General features: G+C 36.6%; 2 protein-coding genes across 2 annotated transcripts; both read left to right on the forward strand.

Annotated features, from left to right (window-relative positions):
* Positions 1–1,066: 1,066 nt before the first annotated feature.
* LOC107775465 (uncharacterized) lies at positions 1,067–16,752 on the forward strand. The gene is made up of 15 exons (XM_016595192.2): positions 1,067–1,582; positions 2,090–2,232; positions 3,265–3,354; positions 4,912–4,974; positions 5,779–5,865; positions 5,996–6,145; positions 6,231–6,388; positions 6,735–6,969; positions 7,163–7,273; positions 8,651–9,709; positions 9,804–10,067; positions 12,634–12,819; positions 12,937–14,091; positions 14,692–15,042; positions 15,782–16,752. The coding sequence occupies exons 1-15, from the start codon at positions 1,294–1,296 to the stop codon at positions 16,082–16,084; spliced, it is 4,644 nt and encodes a 1,547-aa protein (XP_016450678.1). The 5' UTR covers positions 1,067–1,293; the 3' UTR covers positions 16,085–16,752.
* Positions 16,753–18,003: 1,251 nt separating this feature from the next.
* On the forward strand, positions 18,004–21,258 carry LOC107775466 (U-box domain-containing protein 44). The gene is made up of 3 exons (XM_016595193.2): positions 18,004–18,886; positions 19,227–19,527; positions 19,648–21,258. Exons 1-3 carry the CDS (start codon positions 18,134–18,136, stop codon positions 21,117–21,119), a joined length of 2,526 nt encoding a protein of 841 aa, XP_016450679.2. The 5' UTR covers positions 18,004–18,133; the 3' UTR covers positions 21,120–21,258.
* Positions 21,259–27,740: the final 6,482 nt, after the last annotated feature.

Here is a 27,740-nt window from a genome sequence, read left to right on the forward strand (position 1 = left end):
TCAAGTTCACGGCAGCATTTTTATGTCCACATCGAAACTCTATTAAGTTCAAGCGATTTAAAATTGAGAGAGATATAATCAAATCTTCGATAATAGTATTTAAGTACATTTTTTTCACTAAAGATACACTTTTTATTTCACACTATCAAGGAAAATATGTTTTCTTTCTCGGTATCAATCCATTCAATTAGTTGCTTGCTCTTTCTCTTACATTCTCGCATTTTGAGCTTATTCTGTATCCTAACAAAAGTGTTTGATTTTGCATATGCTTAAATGGCCACATTTCCGACAAAGAAGGATGTTTGTTTTGAAATCCTTTTGCATGACTACCAACAAGAGGAATAACTATATGCGGCTCATTATTTGACAAAAGGTAAACATTCAAGAGTGTGACCTAGTAGTCAATGAAGTGAATTATGAGAGGTTTCAAGTTCAAATTCTAACAAAGAAAAAATACTAGGTTATTTTTTGACGATACAAAGGAATCAAACGATCCCAACAAACACATGAAACAAGGAAAATAATAGACAAAAGAGAGTTAGAGAAATAAGACAAAAGAGAGAGATGTAGATACCCAAGAAGCAATAAGAATACACAATTTTTATCATAAAAGAGACTCATACATAGGTTCTAAGCCCTTATATTGAATTTCCAATGTCTTTCCGTTTATTTGAGCTGCATGTATTCTCAAAGATAATGTTAAAGTTAACCATCTAGACTCAAACCATTTTTCAAATTGTAGTGAAAATGTAACCCCAAATCATTTTTTCTATTTTTTGATTTGACAATAATAATAATTATTTTTTTCTTTGGAGTTAAAGATAAATAACATACGGAAGTTTTGGAGTTAATATGCAAACTTATCACGACCTTTCACAATATTTTCTTTACTGCACAGATTGAGTAGATAATCAATTTATACCACAACCTATCGAATGACCAAAAATAAATGAAAAAGGAATTTAGAGGCGTCTTTTGTTTCCATTGAGTTGTTTTGATTTTTATTTTTTGTTTTAATTTTCTTTCCGTATTTATTTTTTAGTAAAGATCCATTTAAATTTAGTTTAGGCCGGTTCGGGTCGAAAGTCGAAACTAAAAAATTCAAGTTAGCTCTGCACTTTCTTCTTCACCGCCTTCACTTCCTCTGAAGTGACTGCAAAAATCTTCAAAACCCAAACCTTTCTTCACCATAAACCCTACTGTTCTCCTCCCCTACAAGATTCTAGAACCTCATACCAGAACCAAATCCCCTAAATTTTCTCCTCTAAAGTTCAAAATTCAAATACACCAATAATGACTAAGGTTTACGGAACCGGAACCTACGATTTCCGGCGCCACCGCGTAGCTGAGTACCCGGTGGAAGCATTACCGCAGCCGGCAGAGAAAATGCTTCCTTCCGTAACAGACAGGCCGCCTGAGTCAAAGCCCGGTTCGAACATTCCTAGCTCCATAACCCTTGCTGAGATCCAACGCGACCGCTTGACTAAAACCGCTGCTTCTAATTGGGCTAAAACTGGGGAGAAGAAACCCTTTAGTCCTGAGCTCGTCAAAGAAATTTATGACACGGAGCTCACTGTAAAAGGTTAGTAGTTGAAATTAGAAAAAGTGCTTTAATGTTTGTGTTTTATTCTTAAAAGTAAATGATCAGTATGTGTTTCGACTGACGTCTGAAAGTCAGTCAACAAAGGACTAAATTTTATAAAAACATAATTGGATATATGAGTTTCTATTAATGTGTGTGCTAGTAATATATATGTATTTGGCACCCAAGTGTGTGGCCTAGTGGTCGATGAAGTGGGTAGAGAACCATGAGCTCTCAGGTTTCCTTTGGAGATAACAAACACTTGCTGATTTCTTCCCATCTGTCCATGCCACCTCGGTGGACAGAGTTACCTGCTACCTGTATTGGGAGATAGCAAGTACCGGGTGGAATAGCCTAGGTGTGCACAAGCTGGCTTGGACACCGCTGTCATAAAAAACAGATAAATGTATGTGCATATGCATATGGTGGTATCTGATGATATCTTGTGATTAGGCCGTCGTAGAAATAAATTTTGATTGATGATATTTGATCATGGTTCGTGTAAAGGGGGGAGAAAGACGGTTCCGCTGCAGAGGGTGATGATATTGGAGGTTAGCCAGTATTTGGAGAATTATCTTTGGCCCAATTTTGATCCAGAGGCTTCTTCCTTTGAGCATGTGATGTCAATGATGCTGATGGTCAATGAAAAGGTATAATATTCTTACTGCCTTTGGACTCATCTGAGTTACTACGAATTTCTGGTTGCTTGTCAGGGTGTTCCGCCTCACAATAACAAGGCAAAGCTATTAAGTACACAGAGATGGTGCATGTTATTACCATGTTTTTACAAAAAGCAACTTATAATACTATACATCTTCTACTAAAATTGTCTGCCATCTGATAGCATCTGTTACTGCACAACACATACAGAACGCACCTTTCTCAGATAGAAAGCTTTGAAAGAAAGCTTCCACTTCTTAAACCTCCGTGTCTTATTAGGGTCTCCTAAAAGAAACATCCAAGGTCACCTTTGTTGCGCGGCTTGCGCCTTCTTAATAGTTGAGCTGCGATGGAATTCTTGTAATTCGCAACACCAGAAAAATTTGGGGAATCTTCTTTCAGTGTTGTGTTTTTTTACTTCTTACCCTTTGCTACCAAAAATCCCGTGAAGCATTTTAATGTCATTTTCTCCTTCACAATCCCTTTCCACGCATTTGTCCTATGTGTAAACATTTCCTTAAGAACCATCCATAAATCCGTCCATCTTGATTACAACCATACTTCATATGTACACTATGATATTCATGTCTTTCAAAACCTCAAAAATGCAATTCAGTTAAGGATTGAACTGCTTTTACTCTGCATATCTCTTTTTTGAGAATGGTAACACGTGTATTTAAAAAAAAAACATTAAGCCATATACTTTTACTCTGCATATCTGTGGGTAATTTTGTTGCATTGTACGTCTGTTGTGTTATGTTCAAAATGGAAATTGGTGGCTCTGTTTCTTTTTCCTACAAGTTAAATAGAAGGAAAGCTGCATTTGACTTATAAGATGATGAAAGACGGAATAAGTTAAGCATTGGTAGAGTTAGTGAGATATCTGGCTGCATTAGCAGAAAATTTAGAGTCTGTAATGTGCAATAGTTTCAAATAAGGATCATGTAAATGCTTATGATTCCTTTATTTAATCTTTGCACGCTATTTGTCACTGGTTACCAAATAATTTTTGCAACTTGTAGTTTCGGGAGAATGTGGCTGCATGGATCTGCTTCTATGATAGAAAGGATATGTTCAAGGCATTCCTTGATAGGATTCTTCGGCTGAAAGAGGTTTGTTTTTGTCTTGGGCTCAACGAATTTTCAGTGGTTTAGTTATCCTCAGTAATTTGGTAATGCTTGTTCTATCGAAAAAGCTTGTTTTCTAACCTGAAGCTGCGTTGTAACTTGCTTTATAAGCATCAGTAACTCCTCCTCGACTACTAATGTGAATAATAACGCATCCTTGGTGGATGATTGATCAGTAGGAAAATTTTAGCTCCACATGAAGTGTAAAATAAGAATCTATTTCAACAGAGTTCTCTCTATCTCTGATGTGAGGGTGCGCTAGAAACTGAGAGTGCTGAAAAGAAACAAAGGCAAAGGAGAAAAACAATATACTTTTATCAAAAGCGCCTAACCACTTTAAGAACACCTTTTGTGTGTGGAGACCCTTGAAAAATGCATAGGTGAACTGTCTACTTTGCTGAACGATCAAATAATTCACAGCTTTTTGTCAAGTCTAAGGATCATATCTTGTAAACTTTGACTTGCATCTTACCTTGAGAATGCAATTGTTTTGTTGTTAGGTTCTATATATAGTGTTAGTAAACCATGGATTGCAGAGTTAGCATAGCTACTGCGTATGGATAGTTTGGTTGACGGGCTAGTTGTGCAGGGATCATAATATAGGGATTGTTATGTTATGTCATTAACAATACACGGATCATTATGGATAAGAGTCAATATATTCTTCAATTATTTGGTACACGTGTACATGTATAGTGAAAATAAATTCTTAAATTCAAGAATGTTAGAATTCTTACTGTATAGTAATATCTTGATTTTCTTAAATAAAATATTCTTATTTTTGTTTTTGCTATGACAAGACATCTTAAAATAAGGCAGCTTACATCAAGGGTAAGTCACCTTTAAGGGAATTATGTTCTATTTTAGGTGCTCTTCGACAGGTATTGCTAATACAATTGATCTTATTTCACATTATATCACACATAAAATAATACATAAATCCTGCATAAGTTGTGTAAGTATTACTTATGCAGGAAAGGGAAATGACAACTACTACTAATCAGTTTTATGTAACAAGCCTATACTTTTCAGCTCTTTATGTAACTTTACTGGTAACTATTGTTTGTCCAAAATCTTTGAGCAATTGTTGAAATCTTATGCAGACTGGTAAAGAAGAATTTATAATTGTCAGCGGTAACGATTAATTTTTATCTTGTTAGACTTTATGACCATATGTACGTAACAGTGATGACATGGTTTCTTTTGGCATTTTTGTTTTATCATGCATCCTTGGTGCTATAAAATTTCATGGTGGAGGTTGTTTAAGCATTAGAATGCTAGAAAGCTATTGTTTCCGATCATCTTGGTCTCCAGGTCACTGTTTCTTTCTCTTAATTTGGTTGATGTGCGACACTTTCATACTAGACTGTGGTTCTGGTGTTGTATTTTCTTTTCTTAAGTTAAACTGTTCCGTTTTTAAGATAACTTTCTGATTGCGGCTGTTTCATATGGTTGAACATTTCAGGGCATTGGTAGTTCATTAGTGGTAAAGTTACTGCTGCTATTCATTGTTTTATCTCACAGTCTAAGACCTGGCTGCAGGGTAGAAGCTTGACAATTGCTGAGAAAATTAATTATCTACTTTTCATGATCAATGCTTTCCAGGTACATTTACTTACTTATTGGTGGATCTTACTCTAATTTTCTGATTCCATTTCCCTTCACCTCTAATATCTGATTTCTTTTTCTACATTTTCTGAATTTTAATTATTTCTCTAATTTTAGATCGTAAATGTTATGAAGTATGGGCAAGTATATGTTCCCTGCTCTACCAGCATATGAGATGGACACATCCACATTTCTTCTTCCTAGTTTTACGAAATTATTCTTAACCTATATCGATGTTGAATGTATCTCTGAGTCGTATAATCGATTTTCTCATTGTTAGAATTGCACCCGGTTAATATATGGATTTTAATCTCTTTATATGGTCTTGAACAATCCTTCTGCTTGTGTGGTGTTGACTGTTGCATTTGTCCCGAAGTCCATTTCTCAACATGGTATAGCCAAAACCCATATCTAATGTTGGGCTACCTAATATTGGTTATCCATGTTATGCTACCCATGCTCCATATATACAGCCCTTTGGTATGCGGTAGGTTAGTATTATTGTGGTTTTTTGTGGTTGAGTTTGGCCTAAGGTCCAATTTTTTTGTTTTTAAATTCATGAAAAATTATAGCATCTTGAATGTTGGGAAAGCATATTGTTTTTATATTCACCAATAAAAAAGCGTATTTCTACACCTGTAGCGACTGTTAGGTATCTGCATTGCTTCCTGGTACATAATTCATGGCCGTTGTACTATTATTTTCCTATTTTGTTTTCTGGGAGTGTTATTGATTGTACTCTTTTTTATGTTGTCATTTATTTTCATTTGGATGAATTATTTACTACTTTTGTTCTTTCAGAGTTTAGAAGATGAGATAGTTAGCAAAAAGGTATTGAGATTAGCTGGTCTGCAGTGTTGGCATTGCTTGTCATATGGTCGATTTCAGGTAACTCGTACTGTGTTGCTAAATGGAGTAGAATGTTCCTCATCCCATCTCATTTTCTTCTTCTTCTTCTTCTTCTTCTTCTTCTTCTTATTCTTCTTATTATTATTATTATTATTTTTCTTGAGAACAGATGGAGCTCTGTCTTAACCCTGATCTAATCAAGAAATGGAAGAAGATTGCAAAAAGAGCCAAGGAGGCAGCTAAAAGAGGGGAATCTTTTGATCCCTCAAAGATGCTAGAACTGAATTTCTTGAGACATCTAATTGAAGAGTTTCTTGAGGTATCTGATAAGGGACTTGTCTTTCCACCATTCTCTCTAGCTTGTTCTAGCAGAAAATTTCTGATGCTTACTTTGCCATGATCAGGTTCTTGATTGCAAGGTTTTTCCTCAGCCAAACTCTGAGGTTGATGATCGCTTGGATATCACGAATGATTTTGAAGGTGTTAATGATGCCTCTGTCCTATACTGTGAACGATTTATGGAGTTCCTCATTGATCTATTGAGCCAATTGCCAACTAGAAGGTAATAATGCTCTCTGTAGTAGAATAGCTTCCGATGGAGAAAGTTAAAGGATGCTTGGCTATGTAGCAGAAACATAAACATGAGTGTCACGTACGGTGTGGACTCAGATACAAAGTGATTAGTGTTGAAAATTAGGAACATGATACCATTCCATCACAATTGCTAGTTTAAAGCGCATAAAATCATTTAATTCTTGATTGTGCTCCTTTTTGCGGAGCTTGGTACTTCTCAGTTTGGCTGACGTTCACTACCACCGTTATATTTGCTACATAATTTATCAACACTAGATTTGTTCCAATTTGTTACCATTTTCTCACGTTGCTTTTTCTATTTGGTTGTTCTGCAGATATATAAGGCCTGTTGTTGCTGATGTTGCTGTGGTTGCCAAATGTCATTTAAGTGCTCTCTATAGGCATGAAAAAGGAAAACTTTTTGCCCAGCTGGTTGACTTACTTCAGTTCTATGAAGGTTTTGAAATTGATGACCATTTAGGGAGACAAATGACTGATGATGAAGTGGTTCAGGCTCATTATGATCGTTTCCAGTCATTCCAGCTCCTTGCATTTAAGAAGATACCCAAGGTCTGTTTTGATTTCTGTTCCTTTTGATGATGATGAACAGCTCTGGATATTGTTTCTTTTTAAGAGAATGCAATTTTTATGCACAATATAACTGTATCATATTTAATCTGTTTACCCCTCTCTCTCTCTCTCTCTCTCTCTCTCTCTCTCTCTCTCTCTCTCTCTCTCTCTCTCTCCCCCCATGTTTCTGTAGCTACGGGAACTTGCATTGTCAAATGTTGGTGCAATAAACAAGCGTGCTGATCTATCCAAGAAACTTTCTGTGCTTACTCCTGAGGAGCTGAGAGATTTAGTATGCCGGAAGGTTCGTGAAATGGCTCTTTACTATCTCCGATATATGACATAGAAAATAGGATAATCGTTCATTATTTATCATGTGAAGTTCTTCTATATACAAATTATGAAGTGTGCAAGTTTACTAATTAAAAAAGAAATTATAAAAGAGTGCAAGTTAGAGGTCATCCTTTTGATATTTTCGATGAGGAAAACTTCTGTTTAGTCGGAATATACCAAGTACTTAGGTGCACTACTTGTCTTGTAAAAGTTTGAATGCTGGGTGCTAAATCTGTTGAAAAATACTTAAACCCTTCAGTGATGTTCTTCGACAGTGTTGATAGTCATGTTTGTATAACTTCTGTTATGGTACCTTGTTATCTCAAATTCTATGAAAAGTAGATTTCAGCTGAAGTAGTGACATCTAGACGATGATTAAATCAACTTTTTTGACGGTTAATGACTCAGCACACTATACAATGATGATAAAACCAAAAGGTATATCTCTTTCTTGTGGAGATATAGGATTCAGAGATAGATTAGCCACAAAGGACTAATGATCTCTGTAAACCACTGATTCAACTGCTAATGGGTTTACAGCTATTCTTACTAATCTTTACATGTGCGATTTTCTCTTCGGTGAACCTGCTTAAACAAATTACAATCTGGATAATTTGCATTGTTTGACTTGCTTCATGGATTTGAACATATTGGGCTCTATTAGAAATGCCAACTCCTCCTTGTCTATTTCCATGTTTGCATCAGCGTGATTTCGGGTCGTTCTTGCAAAATAGCATTGGTACACAAAACTATACCTTTCGTATAGATTGTTACCGAGGCTACAAATGATTAACTTGTTTACCTTTAAAATAATGGAGAAAATGATTGTTCGTTTCACGGCATTGAGGTCCATAAGGACCCAAAAAAGAAAAGGAAGGAATATAAGGCAGATGACTAGAACTATAGGTGCTTTGCTTAGCTCTATGACAAATTCTATAGTTGTTTGATGAAAATACGATTTTCCGTTGAAGGGGATTTCTGATAATTGTTGTTTGATGTGCAGTTAGTCTGTGTGTGCTCTCTTATCTTTAACTATTTAGAGAGCTGCCTCTCGAGCAACCCCTACTAGTTATCTTTGCAAAAAATGCAGATTGGTTGCTGTATGCTTTCTGACTGATATCATGTCGGATAGTGCAGCTTAAACTGTTAAGTCAGAGATGTGTTGTTGGTGGCTTAGTTACCTCATAATTGCTTTCTGGTTTTTATTGCTAAACGTTTAATATTAGTGCATTTGCTCTCTTATCCCTTTGGTAGTTATACTCGCTTATCTCCATAATAGCACAAGTAATTATCTTCCGCAAAATGATAGATTGTTATTGCTTGTCTGATACCTCCTCCTGTATTGCAGCTAAAACTGATATCAGTGGATGATCCATGTTCAGATAGAGTTGATTTCTTAATTGAAGTAATGGTATCATTCTTTGAGAGACAGCAGTCGCAGAAAGAGGCCATAAATGCTCTTCCTCTTTACCCTAATGAGCAAATAATGTGGGATGAAAGCCTTGTACCAAGTATCAACTACACTGGGGAAGGATGCCTGGCACTTCCAAAGCTCAATCTACAGTTTTTGACACTTCATGACTATCTGCTTAGAAACTTCAACCTCTTTCGCCTTGAATCAACCTATGAAATCCGTGAGGACATCCAAGAAGCTGTGCCACATCTCCTCGCTTATATCAATAATGAAGGAGAGGCGGCGTTTCGAGGTTGGTCTAGAATGGCTGTACCAATTAAAGAATTTAAGATTACAGCAGTAAAACAACCAAATATAGGTGAAGTAAAGCCATCTGCCGTAACAGCAGAAGTTACTTTCAGCATCTCCAGCTACAAATCACAAATTAGGTCAGAATGGAATTCACTTAAAGAGCACGACGTTCTCTTTTTACTTTCTATTCGTCCTTCATTTGAGCCTCTCAGTGCCGAAGAGGCTGCTAAGGCAACTGTACCACAGAGGCTTGGTCTTCAGTGTGTGCGCGGCTGTGAAATAATCGAGTTGCGTGATGAGGAGGGAACTCTTATGAACGATTTTACTGGGAGAATCAAGCGGGACGAGTGGAAACCTCCAAAAGGAGATCTTAGAACTGTTACTGTTGCGCTTGACACAGCACAATACCATATGGATGTTGGTGATATAGCAGAGAAAGGCGCAGAAGATATTTATGGTACATTTAATATACTGATGAGGAGGAAACCGAAGGAGAACAATTTCAAAGCCATCTTAGAGTCTATAAGAGATCTGATGAATGAAACATGCATAGTTCCTGACTGGCTGCACGACGTATTTTTGGGCTATGGAAATCCTTCTGCAGCACAGTGGACTAATATGCCAGACCTCCTTGAAACAGTGGATTTCAAAGATACCTTCCTAAATGCTGATCATGTTAGGGAGTGTTTTCCAGATTATCAGGTATTTATTGTCTTTCTTTTTCTGGTACTTATGCTGTGGTGTTCATTGTACTCACTCTGTCTTTCTCTCTGTTTCCTCATCTTCTTTGTTCTAGGTTTGCTTCGTTAACCAAGATGGCATAGAAAGCTTGCAACCAAGCCCCCCCTTTAAGATTAAGCTTCCTAGGAATCTGAAAGGGAAAGCTCATGCTCTTCCTGGAAGTGAAAAATTTACTATAGCTTCAGCTGATGCTGTAGGTATGCCAGAAGTTCATTCTGAAAGAGACAAGCTTATTGTCGAAGCATATATCCCTCCTGATCCAGGTCCCTATCCTCAGGATCAACCAAAGCGGAACTCAGTTAGATTTACCCCGACACAGGTGCTTATCACATCATACATGATTTATGGTTCTAATTTCTTTATTTTCTCAGATGTTATCCTCATTGTTTTGTTTTTTTGGGTTCAATTTTTTTTTTTTAATTCAACCAAAGTATAACAATGTACACAGCTAACTCTTTTGGACTCCAGAGCTAGTTCTCAAAAAAAAAAAAAAAAACGCAAAACTGTATCTACATCATTGAGCAAAATTGGGCTTACAATGCTATCATTAGTTCCGGCTCAGCACCTTCGAGGAAGGGTATAAACTGGAACCTCATTATATAGCAGCAATCCAGCCAACTCTATGTTGGATGCCTATTCAACCCTCCAATGACTCTTCCATTTACAACTCCTCTGGCCTATGATATGGAGTTGTATAACCTCATTGTTTTTGTTTGTGTTTTATCGAATTCTATTACTTTTGCTGTCTTGTTCTTATTCTCATATGTCCCCTAATTTCTAAGATGATTCGTATTTCATATTTGAAAAAAAGGCTAGCCGAATACTTAAACACTGTTGTCCAATCTGAATGTGCAGTATTTAATCAGATAAGAAATATGCAGATTCTAGGGGCAAAGTGAAATGTAGAATGACTTTGTAGTTACCTATCAGTTTAAAAATGACTTTATAGTAATACTGAATGCTTTATGTAGTCTGCCTGCTACTTTCACACTGAATGCTTTATGGGTTCTTGAGTCTGCCTGCTACCTTCACATTGAAGTGGACATGTGGTATTGGTTCTACTTTTCTTCTATTTTGGTTGGGTTACAAAAACGGTTGTGGTAGGCAGTTTCCTGCCTTCTAATATGTGCTTGTGGAGCCAGTAAATCTTGCTTTTAATGATATGCAATAAATCCAACTTTCTACCTTTTTGCCCTATAACCGAATCAAATTTGTATTGCTTGGGATCCTTGCCTAAGAAGGGTAGTAATTTACTTTATGGAGGAATTGTCTAACATCAAGGATTCCATGCATCGATGTTGTCATGGTGTTTGAGTATATGTCCCAAGGTTGTAATGGCATTGTGCTACTATTGGTTACATTTAAAATACGCTGATAAACGAAGACTATTTTTCATTGCCTCTTATAGATGCAGATTGAAGATGAACTCGTCTTTGAAAATTGGAAAAAAGTATTCAAAGTTCTGAATTATGATGCTTGTGCCGAATCCTTTGGGCACAACTTACATAAAAGCAAGTTGTGGATTAAAGAGACTCACTTTAATCTTGTTTCTGGACTTGTGCTTTGCCCAAATTATCTTTTCATTTCTTTTGCTTTTACTTTCTGCTCAAGTGGGTGAATCTTCTCTTGCTTAATTGTATTAAATTTCAAGATTCAGAATTTGGTAATGCTTGTTGGTTTCAATGGTAGTTTTGAAATTCTAATTAGAGTTCAAAGAAAGAGCATTTTGTAGAGTCACCCCATGAAATTCTATGTTTTTTGGATTTGTTGGTATCAAAACGACATTCCCAAAACAAGACAGATTCACGTCAATCTCTATTAACTATAGTTGTTTGCGTGCAACTAGGAAAACATGATTGGATACACATTCTATATCTAGAATTGGCTTCAGACGACCTATTAATTATCATTGCACCTCCTTGCTGTTTTATGATCCTGGAATAGTAAGTTTTATCAGAGGGATGCTATTGTCCTATTTAGACCGTAACACCTGTTAGGAGCACTGAGCTTAAGTAAGCAAAAACATTTCTTGGTAAACTCTCCATCAATCACATGGAGAGAGATCATCTTTATATACCTATCGTTATTTGAGATATAGGTGAATTTGTCTTAGGAAAAAACACAATGGAAGCAAAGGATCCTTTCCATTTGGACCAAGATTTTTTGGCATTTTCCGCTTCCGAGATTCAAAATACATGAACTCTGACCAGTATTTTGTAATGTACTTCTTCACTGTTTTGATATGAGGAGAATTGCAACATGTGACTTTTGGTACAGTTTCCAAATGTCTAAATTTTAATTTTAAAAGAAGTGAATTGGTCTAGTCTTACTTAGCTTGGAAGTTGGTGTAATAAATGAAAAGTTCCAAACATATAATAGATGGAGGGTGTGGTTGTGATTAAGAATTACTTGTTGCACTGAGGGGTCTTTTCAATTTGATCAGAGACTTGTATATTGGTGTGCGGATAAGTTTGAGATTAGCGAACCTCTAGTTATAGATAACCCCTAACTTGCCTTAAAAAGCCAATTGTTTAGTATTGGTAAGAAACAGGCCTGAGTAGAGCATAATGAACATAAATGATTCATATAGTCGGCTCCAACTAATTTGGGACTGAGATATAGTTGATTTTCAAGGTTCTATTTGTTTTTAAGACCAGCGGAAAAACAGAGTGAAAATCTGTGGTGCTCCTCTCACACTGTTTGTTGTCTTACTACTGTACAATCAAATCAAGTATCTTCGACTTCAAGTTGTTGCTCTCTTTCATTCTCCTTGTAGCTTGTCTCTTTTAAAATTCAAGTCTGATTGTGTTAATTTGGTTTAAGAATCACTCTGATTGTTCTACTTAAGTTTACTCTGGAATCTTTGCTATCGTTGGCCTATGTAGGTTGGAGCAATTATCTCAGGCATTCAACCAGGTTTATCCATGGTTGTGGGTCCCCCTGGTACGGGAAAGACTGATACGGCTGTGCAGATTTTGAATGTTCTCTATCATAATTGCCCTTCTCAACGGACCCTGATAATAACTCATTCTAATCAAGCTTTAAATGATCTTTTTGAGAAGATAATGCAAGTAAGATATTTTCTGGGTCTTGAGTTTTATGCATTTGAAATGCGATATGAATTTGTTGCAATTTTTCCAATTTTTTTTGTAACTAATAATGACTTTCCTCTGCTGTGATTACTTTAGAGAGATGTGCCAGCTCGCTATCTTCTCCGGCTTGGTCAGGGAGAACAAGAATTAGCAACTGATCTTGACTTCAGTCGTCAGGGAAGAGTGAATGCCATGCTTGTTCGGCGGCTGGAACTGCTTAGTGAAGTTGAGCGCCTTGCAAGGTCCCTTCAACTTCCTGAGGATGTTGGTTATACATGTGAAACTGCAGGATATTTCTGGCTGCTTCATGTATACTCACGGTGGGAACAATTTTTAGCTGCTTGCGCTGAAAATCAAGATAAACCTACATTTGTTCAGGACCGGTTTCCCTTTAAGGAATTTTTTTCTAATACTCCCCAGCCAGTTTTCGCGGGAAAGTCCTTTGAAAAGGACATGCGTGCAGCTAAGGGGTGCTTTCGTCATTTGAAAACGATGTTTCAGGAGCTCGAAGAATGTAGGGCATTTGAATTACTCAAGTCCACTGTTGATCGATCTAATTACCTGATGACCAAACAGGCAAAAATTGTGGCAATGACCTGCACCCATGCGGCACTTAAAAGGAAGGATTTTCTTCAAGTGGGTTTCAAGTATGACAACCTGTTGATGGAAGAAAGTGCCCAAATTTTGGAAATTGAAACTTTCATCCCTATGTTGCTTCAGAGGCAGGAAGATGGCTATGCTCGGCTTAAACGCTGTATACTGATTGGTGACCATCATCAATTGCCCCCTGTCGTGAAAAATATGGCTTTTCAGAAGTACAGCCACATGGATCAGAGTCTCTTCACAAGATTTGTCAGGCTAGGGATTCCATATATTGAGTTGAATGCGCAGGGTAGGGCACGGCCAAGTTTAGCTCGGCTTTACAATTGGAGATACAGAGAACTGGGGGATCTGCCTTATGTGAAAGAGAATGCGGTCTTTCATAAAGCAAATGCTGGATTCTCATATGACTATCAGTTGGTAGATGTACCCGATTACAATGGCAGAGGTGAAAGTGCCCCTTCACCCTGGTTCTATCAGAATGAGGGAGAGGCTGAATACGTAGTCAGTGTCTATATGTATATGCGTTTACTTGGATATCCTGCGAATAAGATATCAATCTTGACTACTTACAATGGTCAGAAACTTTTGATCCGTGATGTGATAAATAGAAGATGTGTCCAATATGACTTTATTGGTCCACCACACAAGGTAAATATACTGTTACCTCTTTGAGCTGTATCTTGTTGTTTCAGCTTCTGGCATTTTAGTGAGGATCTTTATTAGAATTCGAAAGCAAAATTTTCTCTAGTTTATTTTCTCATTGGCATCTATCTTCGGGAAAGGGGGATTGGGAATTGTGGGAAAAGAGGTGGTTCTGTTGAAACATGATCTTTAAGAGCGGGATAATCTTTATCCAAAAAAAGAGAGCGGGACGGGATATTACCTCAAATGTCATCAATAGTATAACATGTGAGTCTGTATTCTAGAAGTTTCTGAACAGTTGCAGTGAAGATCCTCTTTAGACTTGGAAAACAACATTCTCTCTTTTGTTTTCTCGTTGGCATCTTTCTTTGTTTGGGGGGGGGGGGTGGTCTGGAAAAAGGGGAAGTTGAGTTGAAACATGACTGGTAAGGTGGAATACTACCTCAAATGTCATAAATAGTGTAACATGTCGGTGTATTTGGAATGAATGCTTTCCTCTATCGTTTCAAGGGGGCCCCGCAACATACAATGGGGGAATTGTTAATAAATGCTTAATGGTTTCTCCCTCTGAATGTCTGTTAATTTTTGTGTTACTTTTTGGGATAGGTTACAACTGTCGATAAGTTTCAAGGTCAGCAGAATGATTATATCTTATTGTCTCTCGTCCGTACGCGCTTTGTTGGCCACCTTCGTGATGTCAGAAGATTGATTGTTGCAATGTCCCGTGCGCGTCTGGGTCTTTATGTTTTTTGTCGACGTTCTCTTTTTGAACAATGCTATGAACTCCAACCGACGTTTCGACTTCTTTTAGAGAGACCTGATCACCTCGGCCTCAATGTTGATGAGGCAACATCCCTGACAAATCGTCCTGTTGGAGAAACTGGACCAATCAGTCTTGTTAGTGGACCTGAAGAAATGCAGGGTATTGTGAATTTCAAGATGCATCAGGTCTATCAGGTATCTTCTCTCTGACTGCAATATATGGATGATAATTTTTGGATGACATTTTGGAAGCTTGAAGCATTGCTAGCTTAGTCTTGTGGATTTGATTCAAAACCTTAGTCAATGGGAACTGTTTGATGTTTCCTGTGTTGACTTCTGGGGACACACCGGTTAAGAAATGGTATATGATGGTGTTGCCAATTATATATTTTGCTTTATTTTGTATAAATTTCTTCACAAGTCACCGATTAAGAGTAATATACTATTGGATGGTGTAGCATACTGTGACATGCTTGAGTGTCTTGTGACATCTAGAAACATATACTGATTAAACGATGGTGCATGTTGGTGCAGCCCCCTGTCAACATGAAATGGTAGAAATGTTGTAAATGTCATGGAACTGTTCTTTCATCTCTTGTTTGTGTAGTTTAAGACATTTGTTTCCTTCTTTTATGCCTTCTGCTCAACTCTACACCTGAGAGGCCTCCCCTTCACTTCTCAATGTTGCCTAGATACTTAATTTACAGCGTTTATACACATTATTTTTCTGATGGGGAGCCTTGGAACAATGGTGTGATCTATAGGTCACGGCTTTGAGCCGTGGAATCAGTCACTGATGCTTGCATCAGGGCAGGCTGCCTACATTACACCCCCAGGCGTGCGCCCCTTCCCCGGATCCTTCGTGAACGCGGGATGCAAAGCCCTACTTTTTTCATAATTTGGTGCTCAACGTGTTCCTCTATCTTCTGCACAGGCACGGATGATGAGCCATATTGAGTATCCTCCTCATCCGGAATCTGTCCCCGTGCAAAGTGTGGAGCAGAATGCGATGTCCCTATCCCATCGTATGGCTACTGATAAGACAGCTATTGAAGATGGCGCACAAGACACAGAACCATCAGAGTCGATGGAGTCCCCGAAGGATCCACCTGATGATGGAGAGATGTTAGTTGCAAGCCATTCAAATGGAGAGGTTGATGGTAAGGATGAGAGAGTTGATACTGGCGGAATGGACATCGAGAACAACTTGAATGTGGAAAGCAAGATGGAAGAGTAATATAAGCTATTCTGCAAGTTTGCCTTTCTGGCCCCCCATGTAACTTGATTGCCACAGAGATGTAAAATATGATATTCATTATCAGCGGCCCTAAGTTGTATAGATCTCTTAAAAGGTTGTCAGTTCAAAGGCCAGATGTCGTGGAACAGCTGCAAATGCAATGTTACGTTGGCTGCATTCGACTTCCACAAGCAGCACGGTTCTAAGCTCCACAGCCCGTGACTTGGTTGCAGTGTGTGTAGCAAAATTGTGTTCTCGTAGGTGGTAATCACCAATATGAGCAGTAAATCAAAATAATTATTCTGTAGAGATTGGAGGTGGGGAAAACCCAGGGCGAAGGGTGTGCTGTTGGCGAATGGACTGCACCACCTCGAGATCCTCATCAAGACACTGTGCGTGTATGGCTGGGGAGGGGCTGCTCCTCATTGGTTCACTTACCAGCGAGTTCAGGAGGTGCCTATGGTCGGTAAAATGACACAACTTTTGTAACTTATTTCCGGAAATTATGGCCAAGTTCTCCTATTTTGAGAGTAGGTATTCTGATATTAACCCTTGCTTGACTTGTTAAAATCTCTAGCCTCTGTATTGTCATCTGACTCCTCTTGTTCTAAAGCTTAAGCTTTCATTCAACTTGCAGACACTTTAATTTCAATTTCAACGTTCTCAAACACATCTTTCCACATTTCAACCTATCAAATCAAATACTTCTCTTCTCATCATAAAAACAATTGATTTGGGTAACGTGGAATATAGAAGTGATATTATTATTATTATTGCTATTGTTGTTATTATTGTTATTGTTACCCTTTGTGGGTCTTTATGAAATGCTATCTTTTACCTAAGAAACTTCTAAGTTCATCTATATATATATATAAAGCTGGGTCTAAGAGACCAATTTTACATTTTTAAACACAACTTCTCTTTATCTTCCTACAATGGCCAACTTGTGTCTCTAGCAACTTCTAGAGTAAATAAGACTTCAACTCTTCGCGTAGTAAACGTGTCATGTCAAATAAAGATGTTAGATCGAATACCAAATTATTATTATAATCTCTTTAACAGAATATCCTAGTCAGCTGCCATTCCTGTGTCCACATTCTCCTAGCTGGCCTGCCGGCCGCTGGCCCCTATCAAAATGGACCAACGCCACCCTCAGAAGTCAGAAGAATTCACTTTTTTTTTCCTTTTCCTAAACCAGGGTGCGAAAAGACAGTTACATACTCCAAAAAAGTAGGAAAAGGTGGAGGAAAATCAGTTGTAAGTTGGAGGAAAGTGATTGCGTTTACTTTGTCATCCCTTAATTTTTTTTTTCCTACTTAATACGAATCATTAAGATAAGATATGCGCTTCATTTTGTGTTGACCTTAATTGAGAATTGATACTGTTTATAAAGTAATTTGACTCGTATATTACTACATTTGTTTCGTCTCCTTCCCCATATTCCGTGACAGAAAATTATTTAACAGTAGATTTCAACGGACAGAAGAATCCACTTTTGAAAATATCCATCAAAGAAGGACCAGCCAAAAAAAAAAAAAAAAAAGAGAAAAAGAGAAAAAGAAAAGGAAAAGAAAAAGGAAAAGAAAAAGTGGAGTGTGCGATTTGCACTAGTACAAGTCATACAAGAATATTTAGGACTAAGTCAAACATTCAAAGTTTATTAGAAACATTTATTACGATGTGAGGCTTTCTTGGATCATTAGATAGATGCCTGCCTTGCCTTCACATCCATACAAAGCACATCCTTCCAATCTCTCTCTCTCCCCTTTCTCTCATGAAAAACGTACAAAACATAATATTCAAAATAATTCTAGAAATAGTTGTTATAAAAATGACCACATGTATAACAAAAAAAACAAAACACCACTTTCAATTAGGAAAAGGATTCAATATTTTAAGGCAAGTTAACCCTTGTATTTCACGTCAATGAACTAAGATGATGAACATAACAGACAAAACTACTAGTACTACAGTAAGAGTTGAACCAAGTCTTGGTCTTTCTTCATTTTCTTCTCTTCTTTCATACTTGAGAAAAGAAAAAAACTGCAGATGAGTGTGAAAGAAGAAACATTAATCATAGAGGTGTCCTCTGATCAACAATCAATTATTACAACAGATGACACTATGGGTTCAGAATATTCATCTGCTCAAGAACAACTCTTAGAATTTATGGAGAAACTGAGTTCAATTCTCACTGAATTGAAAGATGATAAAAGGGTTATTATGACCAACAGTACTCCTATTCAGAAAGCCATTGAATCACTTGAAGTCGATTTTAAACGTGCCGAGGCCTTATTGAAAAGCAGCCAAATTTCCCCTGCTGCACATGATGAGCAACACATACAATTACAAGTAATTGTGCAGAATCTTGCAAGGGCTTTAGGCCTTGTGCTTTTTGCTAGTCATGACGTTGTCGAAATTACTAACAAGGTTGAGATTGAGACACTGAGAAGAGAGATGATGAAGATGAGTAGTGTTAATAAGCCTAGTTTGATCATGAGTTCAGATGAATCCGAGTTCTCATCATATGATCGAGAGATAGTGGAAGAAGAAGACGATCGAATAACTTTAGATGTCGATGATATTGTTGTTCAAATCAAATATAGTGATGCTGAAAATCTTAAGTGTGCGCTCCATGGATTGAATACATTGGTTTTGGATGGTATGGTTACTAAAGAAAGGGTTCATCATGAAGATATGATCCCCGTTCTGTTTAATCGATTGAGTTCAAGTAAAGCTGACCATAGATTGATCATACTCAGAATACTAAAAGCCCTGGTCGCTCAAGACGAGGAACATAAGGTACATTAACTTAGTACTCCCTCCGTCCCAATTTATCTAGCACCGTTCAGATTTCAAGAGTCAAACAAGTTTTTCTTTGACTTTATCATATGCCTTTTAAATAGTTTAAATTGTTAATTGTTATGACTTATAGTACCTTTATACGTACTTCCCAATTATGTAAATTTTATTTCAAAAAGTTTAGAAATTCTATCTTCGAATTCACGATCAAAATTAAGAAGTTTGATTCGTGAAATCCGAACTGTGCTACATGAATTGGGACGGAGGGAGTATTAATTAAATGCATCTATATTTTGAGGATCAAGAAGCTGAAAGTTTGGACTTTTCACATTGTGTGCAGGAAAAGATGGCAGAAATGGGAAATTTATCGATACTGGTGAAGTCGTTGGGTCGTGATTTGGAAGAGCAAAAAGAAGCAGTGGGGTTGTTGGTGAGTCTCTCTAATGTTGCTGCAGTTAAGAGAAGAGTTGGGAGAATCCAAGGCTGCATTGTAATGTTGGTTGCAATTTTTAATGGAGATGATCAAATGGCTTCTCATGATGCTGCCAACTTGTTAAATTCTTTATCAGGCAATACTCAATATGCTCTTCATATGGCTGAGGCTGGTTACTTCAAGCCTCTTGTACACTACTTGAACCAAGGTATTTTACGAAACTTCCATAAATTATATACTCCCTCCGTCCCAATTTGCTAGATGCAGAGGCACATAATTGATCGATATGAACATAATGAGTCGCTAACTGATTAATATATGTTTGCAGGATCCGATATGAGTAAGATTCTAATGGCAACAGCACTTTCTAGAATGGAGTTGACAGAACAAAATAGAGCTAGCCTTGGACAAGATGGAGCCATTGAACCCCTAGTGAAAATGTTCACAACCGGGAACCTAGAAGCTAAGCAATCTTCTCTAAACGCGTTGCACAACTTATCTGGCTCGAAAGCAAACGTTCAGCGTCTGATAAGATCAGGCATCGTTTCAACTCTACTACAGCTTCTTTTCTCCGTGACATCGGTGCTCATGACTCTAAGAGAGCCAGCATCCGCGATTCTTGCAAAAATTGCAGCTCAATCGGAAGCTGGCATTGTACTAGTGAAACAAGATGTTGCGCAGCAGATGCTTTCGCTCCTTAATCTGACTAGTCCAGTAATCCAGTGTCACTTGTTAGAAGCACTTAATGCTATTTCTGCACGTCCGAATGCCTCAAGGGTCAGAAGAAAAATGAAGGAAAATGGCGCTGTTCGCCTTCTCTTGCCATTCCTAACAGAAAACCGCAAAACCGAGATAAGGAATGGAGCTTTAAATTTGATTTACGTATTATCTAATGACATGAAAGGTGGAGAGCTAATGGAACAACTAGAAGAAATGCATCTGAATACATTGATAAATGTCGTTTCATCATCTTCAACAACAGATGATGAAAAGGCCGCTGCTATTGGTATACTAAGCAATTTTCCAGTGAGTGATAAGAATGTCACGGATGTGTTTATGAGAGCAAACTTATTGCCCATTTTGATTTCCATAATAATGTCTTGTACTCCTACAACATCACGATTATTGGCTGAGAACATAGCCGCAATATTAATCCGATTTACTCTTCCTTCGGATAAGAAACTACAACAGTTTTCTGCTGACAATGGGGTGATCAATGCTCTGGTAAAGCTGCTCACGTGTGGTTCGATAGTTGCCAAATCTAGAGCTGCAACATCTCTAGCTCAACTATCTCAAAACTCATTCGTTCTGAGAAAATCGAGAAAATCAAGATGGTTTTCTTGTGCCCCTCCTCATCCTACAGATGGTTTTTGTAGTGTACATGATTGTCATTGCTCTACAAGAAGCACATTTTGCTTGGTAAAAGCAAGGGCAGTGCCTCTGTTAGTCGAAATATTACAAGGCAACGAAAGGGAAGCCGATGAAGCTGCACTAACTTGCCTCGCAACATTATTACAGGATGAGATTTGGGAAAATGGGAGCAATTTCTTAGTGAAAATGTCATGTGTACAACCAATTATCAAGAATCTTGAAGAAGGGATGAGTCTGAAAGCTCAAGAGAGATCACTTTGGATTTTGGAAAGGATTTTCAGAGTGGAGGCTTATAGAGTTGAGTATGGTGAATCTGCACAAGTGGTGCTCATTGATCTAGCACAGAATGGTGACTCATTGTTGAAACCTACAGTGGCTAAACTGTTAGCACAACTTGAGCTCTTGCAACCCCAATCAAGTTACTTTTGAGACATCATGTTAATGAGTTTCTTTTTGTATACTTCAAATATTTGTTGATTGATTGAAATATTGAAATTGTACAGTGCTTATACTGATAAACATTTTCAGTTGCGATTTTTTCTCGTTATTAAAAAAAGGTTTTTGGAAATGAATTAACCTTGTTATCTTCAGCACATTATTTCAGCATTCTGAAGTCCTAGTGTAGAGGCAACCGCTTCTTCTCCTCCTAAACGTGTGAGTATTGTGAAAAAATATGAACATCTAATTCAAAACCTTATGACAATTGGTGAAGTAGCCCAGGATTGTTTAAGCCCCTTCGAGACCCTTGCACAATCAATGATGGACAAATGTACCATTCTCTGATGCCCTTAAATGTAGAAGGTCAGGGTTCGAGCCGTACAAACAGCCTCTTGCAGAAATGTAGGGTAATGCTGCATACAATAGGCTCTTGTGGTCCGGCTGCACCGAACTGCTCTTTCATTTTTTTTAGAGAGAGGGGTGGGGGGTTTGGGGGGCATTGAGTACAGAGACACTTAATTAGGCTCTTCATATGAAGCTGGTTATTTCAAGCCTCTTGTACACTAGTTGAACCAAGGTACACGAATTGTACCTATTTGATTAATTTATCCTAGTACTAACTATTTGATAAGATTCTAATGACAACAGCACTTTCAAGATGAAGCTCACAGATCAAAAGAGAGCTGGAGCAATTGAACCCCTAGTCAAAATGTTCACCACTAGAAACCTAGAAGCTAAGTTAAATCTATAAGATCTATATTACTAATAACTCTACGTAGCCACTGCTAAAAATAAACTGAAAAGTGAAGACGAAAACCTCTATGTTCATGACTTTCTGTTATTGTTCTTGGACCTGGGCAATGGCGATCTGATCGGATCATGCTTCCAAGTGAGTGCAAAACAAGGCTTGTCAGTTAATCTATGACGAAACATCCAAACAGTTGCCCAATAGTCGTTATGTTCATGCAAACCGTAAGATCTATAGAACTTCTTCCAACCTGAATTAAGCACATAAAGCTTAGAATCTGCCCAAGACTTGAATATCATATCGTATGCAACCCCGTCTGGACCATAAGTAGTCACTTGTATTCCTTTACTATCATAAACATCTTCATGTTCTTGCAACATTGGCAATATAAAAGCTATGACTTTGTCTCTGTTCAAAGAAAGCCTGTTAAAATTATCGCTTAAATCTGTGTGTGTCAAGTGCTTTTCGAAGGGTTCACTGCATATTCCAATGATTCCTCTTAAACTTTGAATAGGTGGAATTCTTGGCAATCTTTTGCTTAGCATGTTTTGGAGTAAAATAGCATCTTCCTCTTTCAAAACATGGTGTTTCATTGATAAAAGTATATAAGCTGCATTATTAATGACCTCCCTCTCCTCCTCCTCGTCGTTGTCTCTATTTTCCTCATGGATTTGTTCATTATCAGCCATGATTGGTGGTTCCACTTCCTTGGATTTATTGTTAAGTATTGTTCCTCTTGACGATCTCTTGAATATGCTTCCCTTTTTCGCCATGATTTATTCACTCACTCTTTAAAACCTAATGAGAATTAAACTACATCAAATTATAGGGAAAGGGTGTATAGACTATAGTGTTATGAAGAAGAAAGACTTCTTAAAATCTCAGGAATTTTAATAAGGTTCCTACTACCATTATACAGTCCTGGGGTGTGCGTCTTAGTACTCATTTATTTATGGATATATATATGTTTTTTTCCTAATTTTTCGTGTTTGTATTTATGGTATTTGCGTGTTTATTGGTACTTTAATTAAGGGAAAAAGCTAATGATTTTCGTGTCGTCAAATATTAATACAGTAAACTATGGTATGTAACTGAAGATTTTATTTTTACCAAAGCAAGCGCAAAAGTGCTAATAATTCGCAATTATCCTCGCCTTGTCTTTTTTGTAAGGAAAAAGGGCCAAATATACCCATCTACTTTCAGATATTGTCTAAATTTAATCTCTGTTATACTATCGGGTCAAATTTACCCCTACCGTTATACTATCGGGCCAAATTTACCTCTACCGTTATACTATCGGGCCAAATTTACCCCTACAATCAACAAACTTTTAAAAATTACCCTTTAGTCCGTCACCCAGAATCTCCCAAATCATTTTAATTAAGTTACTGATTCTTCTTCTTGGTCCACTATTTTCGAAATAATTGGCATTTACCCGCTTACTAAATTGGAGAAAAAAAATAAGAGAAAAAAATATTAAATAATACAACCATTAATAAACAAAGTATAGTAAATTGAAAAATCTAAATTAGGTAGCTTGTCTAAATTCTAAAAGTATTTACGACAATTTTAATGAATTCGTAAGAGGAAATCAGAAGAACGGGGATTCAAATCGCCTATTTTTTCCCCTTCTTGTTTGCAAGAAAAAAAAAAGTAACTAAACTAAACAGTAAACAGGAGGCATAGTAGCAGAAATAGAAAGATGGACATCCCAATGTATTTGGAAAGAAAGAAGAAGATAGGGGGAGGAGGGGTATGCCCATTACTTTAGCTGATCTCTTATTTATCCAAGAAAACAGATATTAGGATGCCTGTTGAATTCACCAAATGTATGAAGACTTTGCAAGTATTGGTGATTGAAGTTGAAGGTCCTCAGAGTCTACATTGTCAAACTCAACATTGCTTTAATCAAATGTCTACACATTATACACTCTTAGTTAGTCGATCGACCTCTATACTAACCAGACAATGACTAAATATATTTGAATATATATATGTACATACATGATGATCAACTGCATATAATACACAATAAATAGACCCACTGAATTCTACAATGTGTATATGATTGAAAAATAAATAATTTTTTTTCCAATTCCAAACCCATTATTACAAGAAGAGAAGTAGGTGCATGGTAATTAAAAAGAAAGAATTACAAGAAAATACACGTGACTTCACACCATAAAAAAAATGACCCATGTTTTTAAGTTTTACCCGACTTAGCCCATATTGTACATATTTTGAAAGCACTAGCAAATTCAAAATCTGTGTTCTTACAACCATTACTTCTAAAAGCTATGGAGTTAAATTTGTGTTCTCACAACCATTGCTTTCACTCTCTCTTCTTGTCACATCTTCTACATATGCTTCAAGGGGCCGTCCGCCATTACTGCTTCTCCCCCTGTATCACCTGGTTGCAATATAAGAAAATTGAAGAGTAGAAGTCTACTATTGAAGGGCATTCAAAGCTTTGTTTTTGAAAATAGGATTTTTTGAGTTTGTTAGTTGTTTGGATTGGGTGTTGTTCCAATTGATTGAAAATATCAAAAGGAGTTCAAAATTTAAATTTGAAGTGATTTGGAGTAGATTTGAGCAAGATTTGAGTTAAATTTCAGAAAAGACGCAAGGAAGAAGACGTAGTCAGTTTTTGTATAATTATGTATAATCTTGTATAATAATATATAAGAGTGTATAAACACATCTTATATACTATTATACACCTTTATACAAGTGTATGTATACGAACTTTTTTTACGATTTTCAGTTGCAATTTTTGTTCAAAACCAGTCCAAATCTCCATTAAATGACTTCAGATTTTATATACAACCTCCTTATACTATTTCTAATAAGTATAATTAACACCCACTCCAAATTTCTCACAAAATCAAATTCGAAATTTAAACCCACATATTTAAGCTTGTTAAAAATTTAATTTTCACCACCCAAATGGATTTTATTTGTTGAACTAATATTTGAGTCACAGTTAATGATTCGAAAATTAACTTAAAAGCTTGAGCAATCTTTTTTAAAAATTAAATAGTAATTTCGAGAACCTATTGGAGTTGAATGTTGAATCTTAGCCTATTATTTTTGGGCTAATTGGTTGTAAATTAAAATATGGGCTATAAAATTAAAAAGTAGGGAGTCTAGTTGTTCTTATGTGAAATTTTCCCAATTAAAAACGTTTATGAATAATTTGTAGAGTCTAGTAACTTTAGCATTCATATCAATAGTAATTTTCGAAAATAGTGGAGCAAGAAGAACAAGTGATTTAAATAAAAGAAATTTGGTAGATTTTAGATTACTTAACGGATCAAGGGGTAATTTTTAAATGTTTGCTGATGCTAGAGATAAATTTGGCCAGATAGTATAACGGTAGGGGTAAATTTGGCCGGATAATATAACGAAGGTTAAATGTAGACAATATTCGAAAGTAGAAGGATATATTCGGCCCTTTTCCCTTTTTGTCAACTACCTTAAATCAATATTACCACCATATTGGTATGGTGGTAAATACTTATGCGCAGACATAAAGTTGTATTTTTCTGATGCTAATTGGTATTTGATATCTTTATTTGATGTTTAGAGCTTGAAATCATAGTTATCATGATAAATCCCTGTCTAGGCGATTTCTGTGAAAAAGTTAATGCCTTGACTGATATACTTGAAAAGTATGCTTATTTCTCCACTTGTGGTGATAGAGTTGAATCTAATATTATTTGAGTTGCTTCTCCTTTTTGTCAGCAAATACAAGTCAATTTATATAGATCCGAATATCCGAGAAGCCCAATGTATAAGAGTGACTCACTTATACACTATATTCTTTCAAGAATTTTTATAAAGCACAACAATTTAGAGCCTAATTACTATAGGTAACTATAGTTTGCCTAATTATAATTTATAGCTACTGTTCAATTATTACCAGATTGTATCACTCGTATTCAGATGCACAACAAATACAACATGTGTCAAATATATTCGTTCGCGCAACAAATACAACTTGTATCAACTAAATTCGTTTGTGCAACAAATACAACCAAGGCGAAATACATAGGTGTCACGACCCCAAATTTCCACCGAAGGAGGTCGTGATGGCACCTAGTCTCTAAGACAAGGTAAGCCTATCAATGCGGAATAATCATAAATATCTGAAATAAATAAACTACAATTCAAATAATTACAACTCCCAAAACCCGGTAGAAATAAGTCACAAGCTTCTAAAAATTTATTCTCAATGTTTCTATGTATCAAGGTCTAAAGAAAATAAAGAAGTAACATAAAATGATAGAAGGGGACTCCAGAGTCTGCAGACGCTGACGGATATACCTCGAAGTCTCCATGCGCAGGTAACTCACTCACGTCTAGACTGGTAAGATGTACCTGGATCTGCACAAAAAGATGTGCAGAAGCGTAGTATGAATACACCACAGTGGTACCCAGTAAGTGCCAAGCCTAACCTCGGTAGAGTAGTGACGAGGTCACGTCATGCCCTATTGGAGAATAGATAATGACATAAAAAAATGTTTAAATAGTTCAATAAGATAAAATGACTATGGAAATGAATCAAATAGCATATCACATTTAATGACAACAAATAATTGCAAATAATATCTCGTGGAATCAAAACAGAATTCCTTTCAACTTTATGAAAATCACAACAATTAATCGAAGGCAACTATTACCATAAATCAATATCAACAAGGGCACTACCGAGGTACCGCCTCGTAGTCCCAAATTATAAATAAATTCACAATATCTCATTTTCTTATCTCACCGCGGGAGCCTTCACAATTTATTTTAAAGAAAATATTTTTTCCGAAATATCATCCCGCGTTTTAGCCATCCTTATCACAACGCATGACTTCTAGTAGTTCCCCCATACTAGCCACGCGTATCAAGCCACCCTTATATCACCGCATGCGTTTCAATACCCAGACCTTATACCACCGCATGCGTATCAATATCACAATATATCACAATTTGCACCTCAAGTGCCCAAATATTTCAATTTGCCAAAATAAATCAACGATATTTTTCACAATAAAGAGCTCGCGGTTCATGCAAACATAAATCATCAATAATATTTTTTCACAATAAAGAGACCACAGCTCCATCACAATGAGTACAAAAATTTTACAAAAATATTCAGGAATAAATAATATAGCAAAATAATATTTCAAAATCTTTAATACGTTGCTTCAGTACCAAATTTAAAATGTCAAATATTTCATATTAATAATATTTAATTTTAAAAAAATTAATTTCAAATAATGCACAGAATAAAAAAAAAACCAAGTTTCAACCAAACAGGTAAAATAATTAGCAGGAAAAGGTCAATCAAATTTAAAGTATACAAATCAAATCAATGATGGAGAATATAACAAGATTTAATAAATTAATTAATATGCAACAATGATCTTCATAATTTAAAAATATAATCCTTCACATTTAGTCCGTGTACACACTCGTCACCTCGTGTACACGACTTTCATCACATTATAATTAATATCAATCCTAGGAAAAATTTTCCCCACACAAGGTTAGACAAGTCACTTACCTCGACTTGCTCCAATTTAACCAAGTAGTATGCTTTTTCCTCGATTTTCCAATTTCGGCCGACTCGTATCTAGTCATAATTAATTCGATACAGTCAACAAAAATTATAGAATTAATTCTGTAAGAAAATACTATATTTTTCAATAAAAATCCGAAATTAACTCAAAAATGGCCCGTGGGGCCCACGTCTCGAAACTCGACAAAAGTTATGAAATCCGAAAGCTCATTCAACCACGAGTCTAACCATACCAATTTTATCAAAATTCGACCCCAACTCGACCCTCAAAGCTTCAAATCTTATTTTCAAA

Source organism: Nicotiana tabacum, chromosome 19 (assembly GCF_000715075.1).
Source record: "Nicotiana tabacum cultivar K326 chromosome 19, ASM71507v2, whole genome shotgun sequence".
In the NCBI taxonomy this organism is placed as follows: domain Eukaryota; kingdom Viridiplantae; phylum Streptophyta; class Magnoliopsida; order Solanales; family Solanaceae; genus Nicotiana; species Nicotiana tabacum.

What these genes read in the sequence shown, in the direction of transcription:
- LOC107775465 (XM_016595192.2), top strand. Translation starts at nt 1,294, where the DNA reads ATGACTAAGGTTTACGGAACCGGAACCTACGATTTCCGGCGCCACCGC. An exon ending in CACGGAGCTCACTGTAAAAG is followed by an intron (nt 1,583 to 2,089) that starts GTTAGTAGTTGA and finishes GTTCGTGTAAAG; the next exon opens with GGGGGAGAAAGACGGTTCCG. An exon ending in AGTGTTTTCCAGATTATCAG is followed by an intron (nt 9,710 to 9,803) that starts GTATTTATTGTC and finishes TCTTTGTTCTAG; the next exon opens with GTTTGCTTCGTTAACCAAGA.
- LOC107775466 (XM_016595193.2), top strand. Translation starts at nt 18,134, where the DNA reads ATGAGTGTGAAAGAAGAAACATTAATCATAGAGGTGTCCTCTGATCAA. An exon ending in CTCAAGACGAGGAACATAAG is followed by an intron (nt 18,887 to 19,226) that starts GTACATTAACTT and finishes CATTGTGTGCAG; the next exon opens with GAAAAGATGGCAGAAATGGG. An exon ending in TGTACACTACTTGAACCAAG is followed by an intron (nt 19,528 to 19,647) that starts GTATTTTACGAA and finishes ATATGTTTGCAG; the next exon opens with GATCCGATATGAGTAAGATT.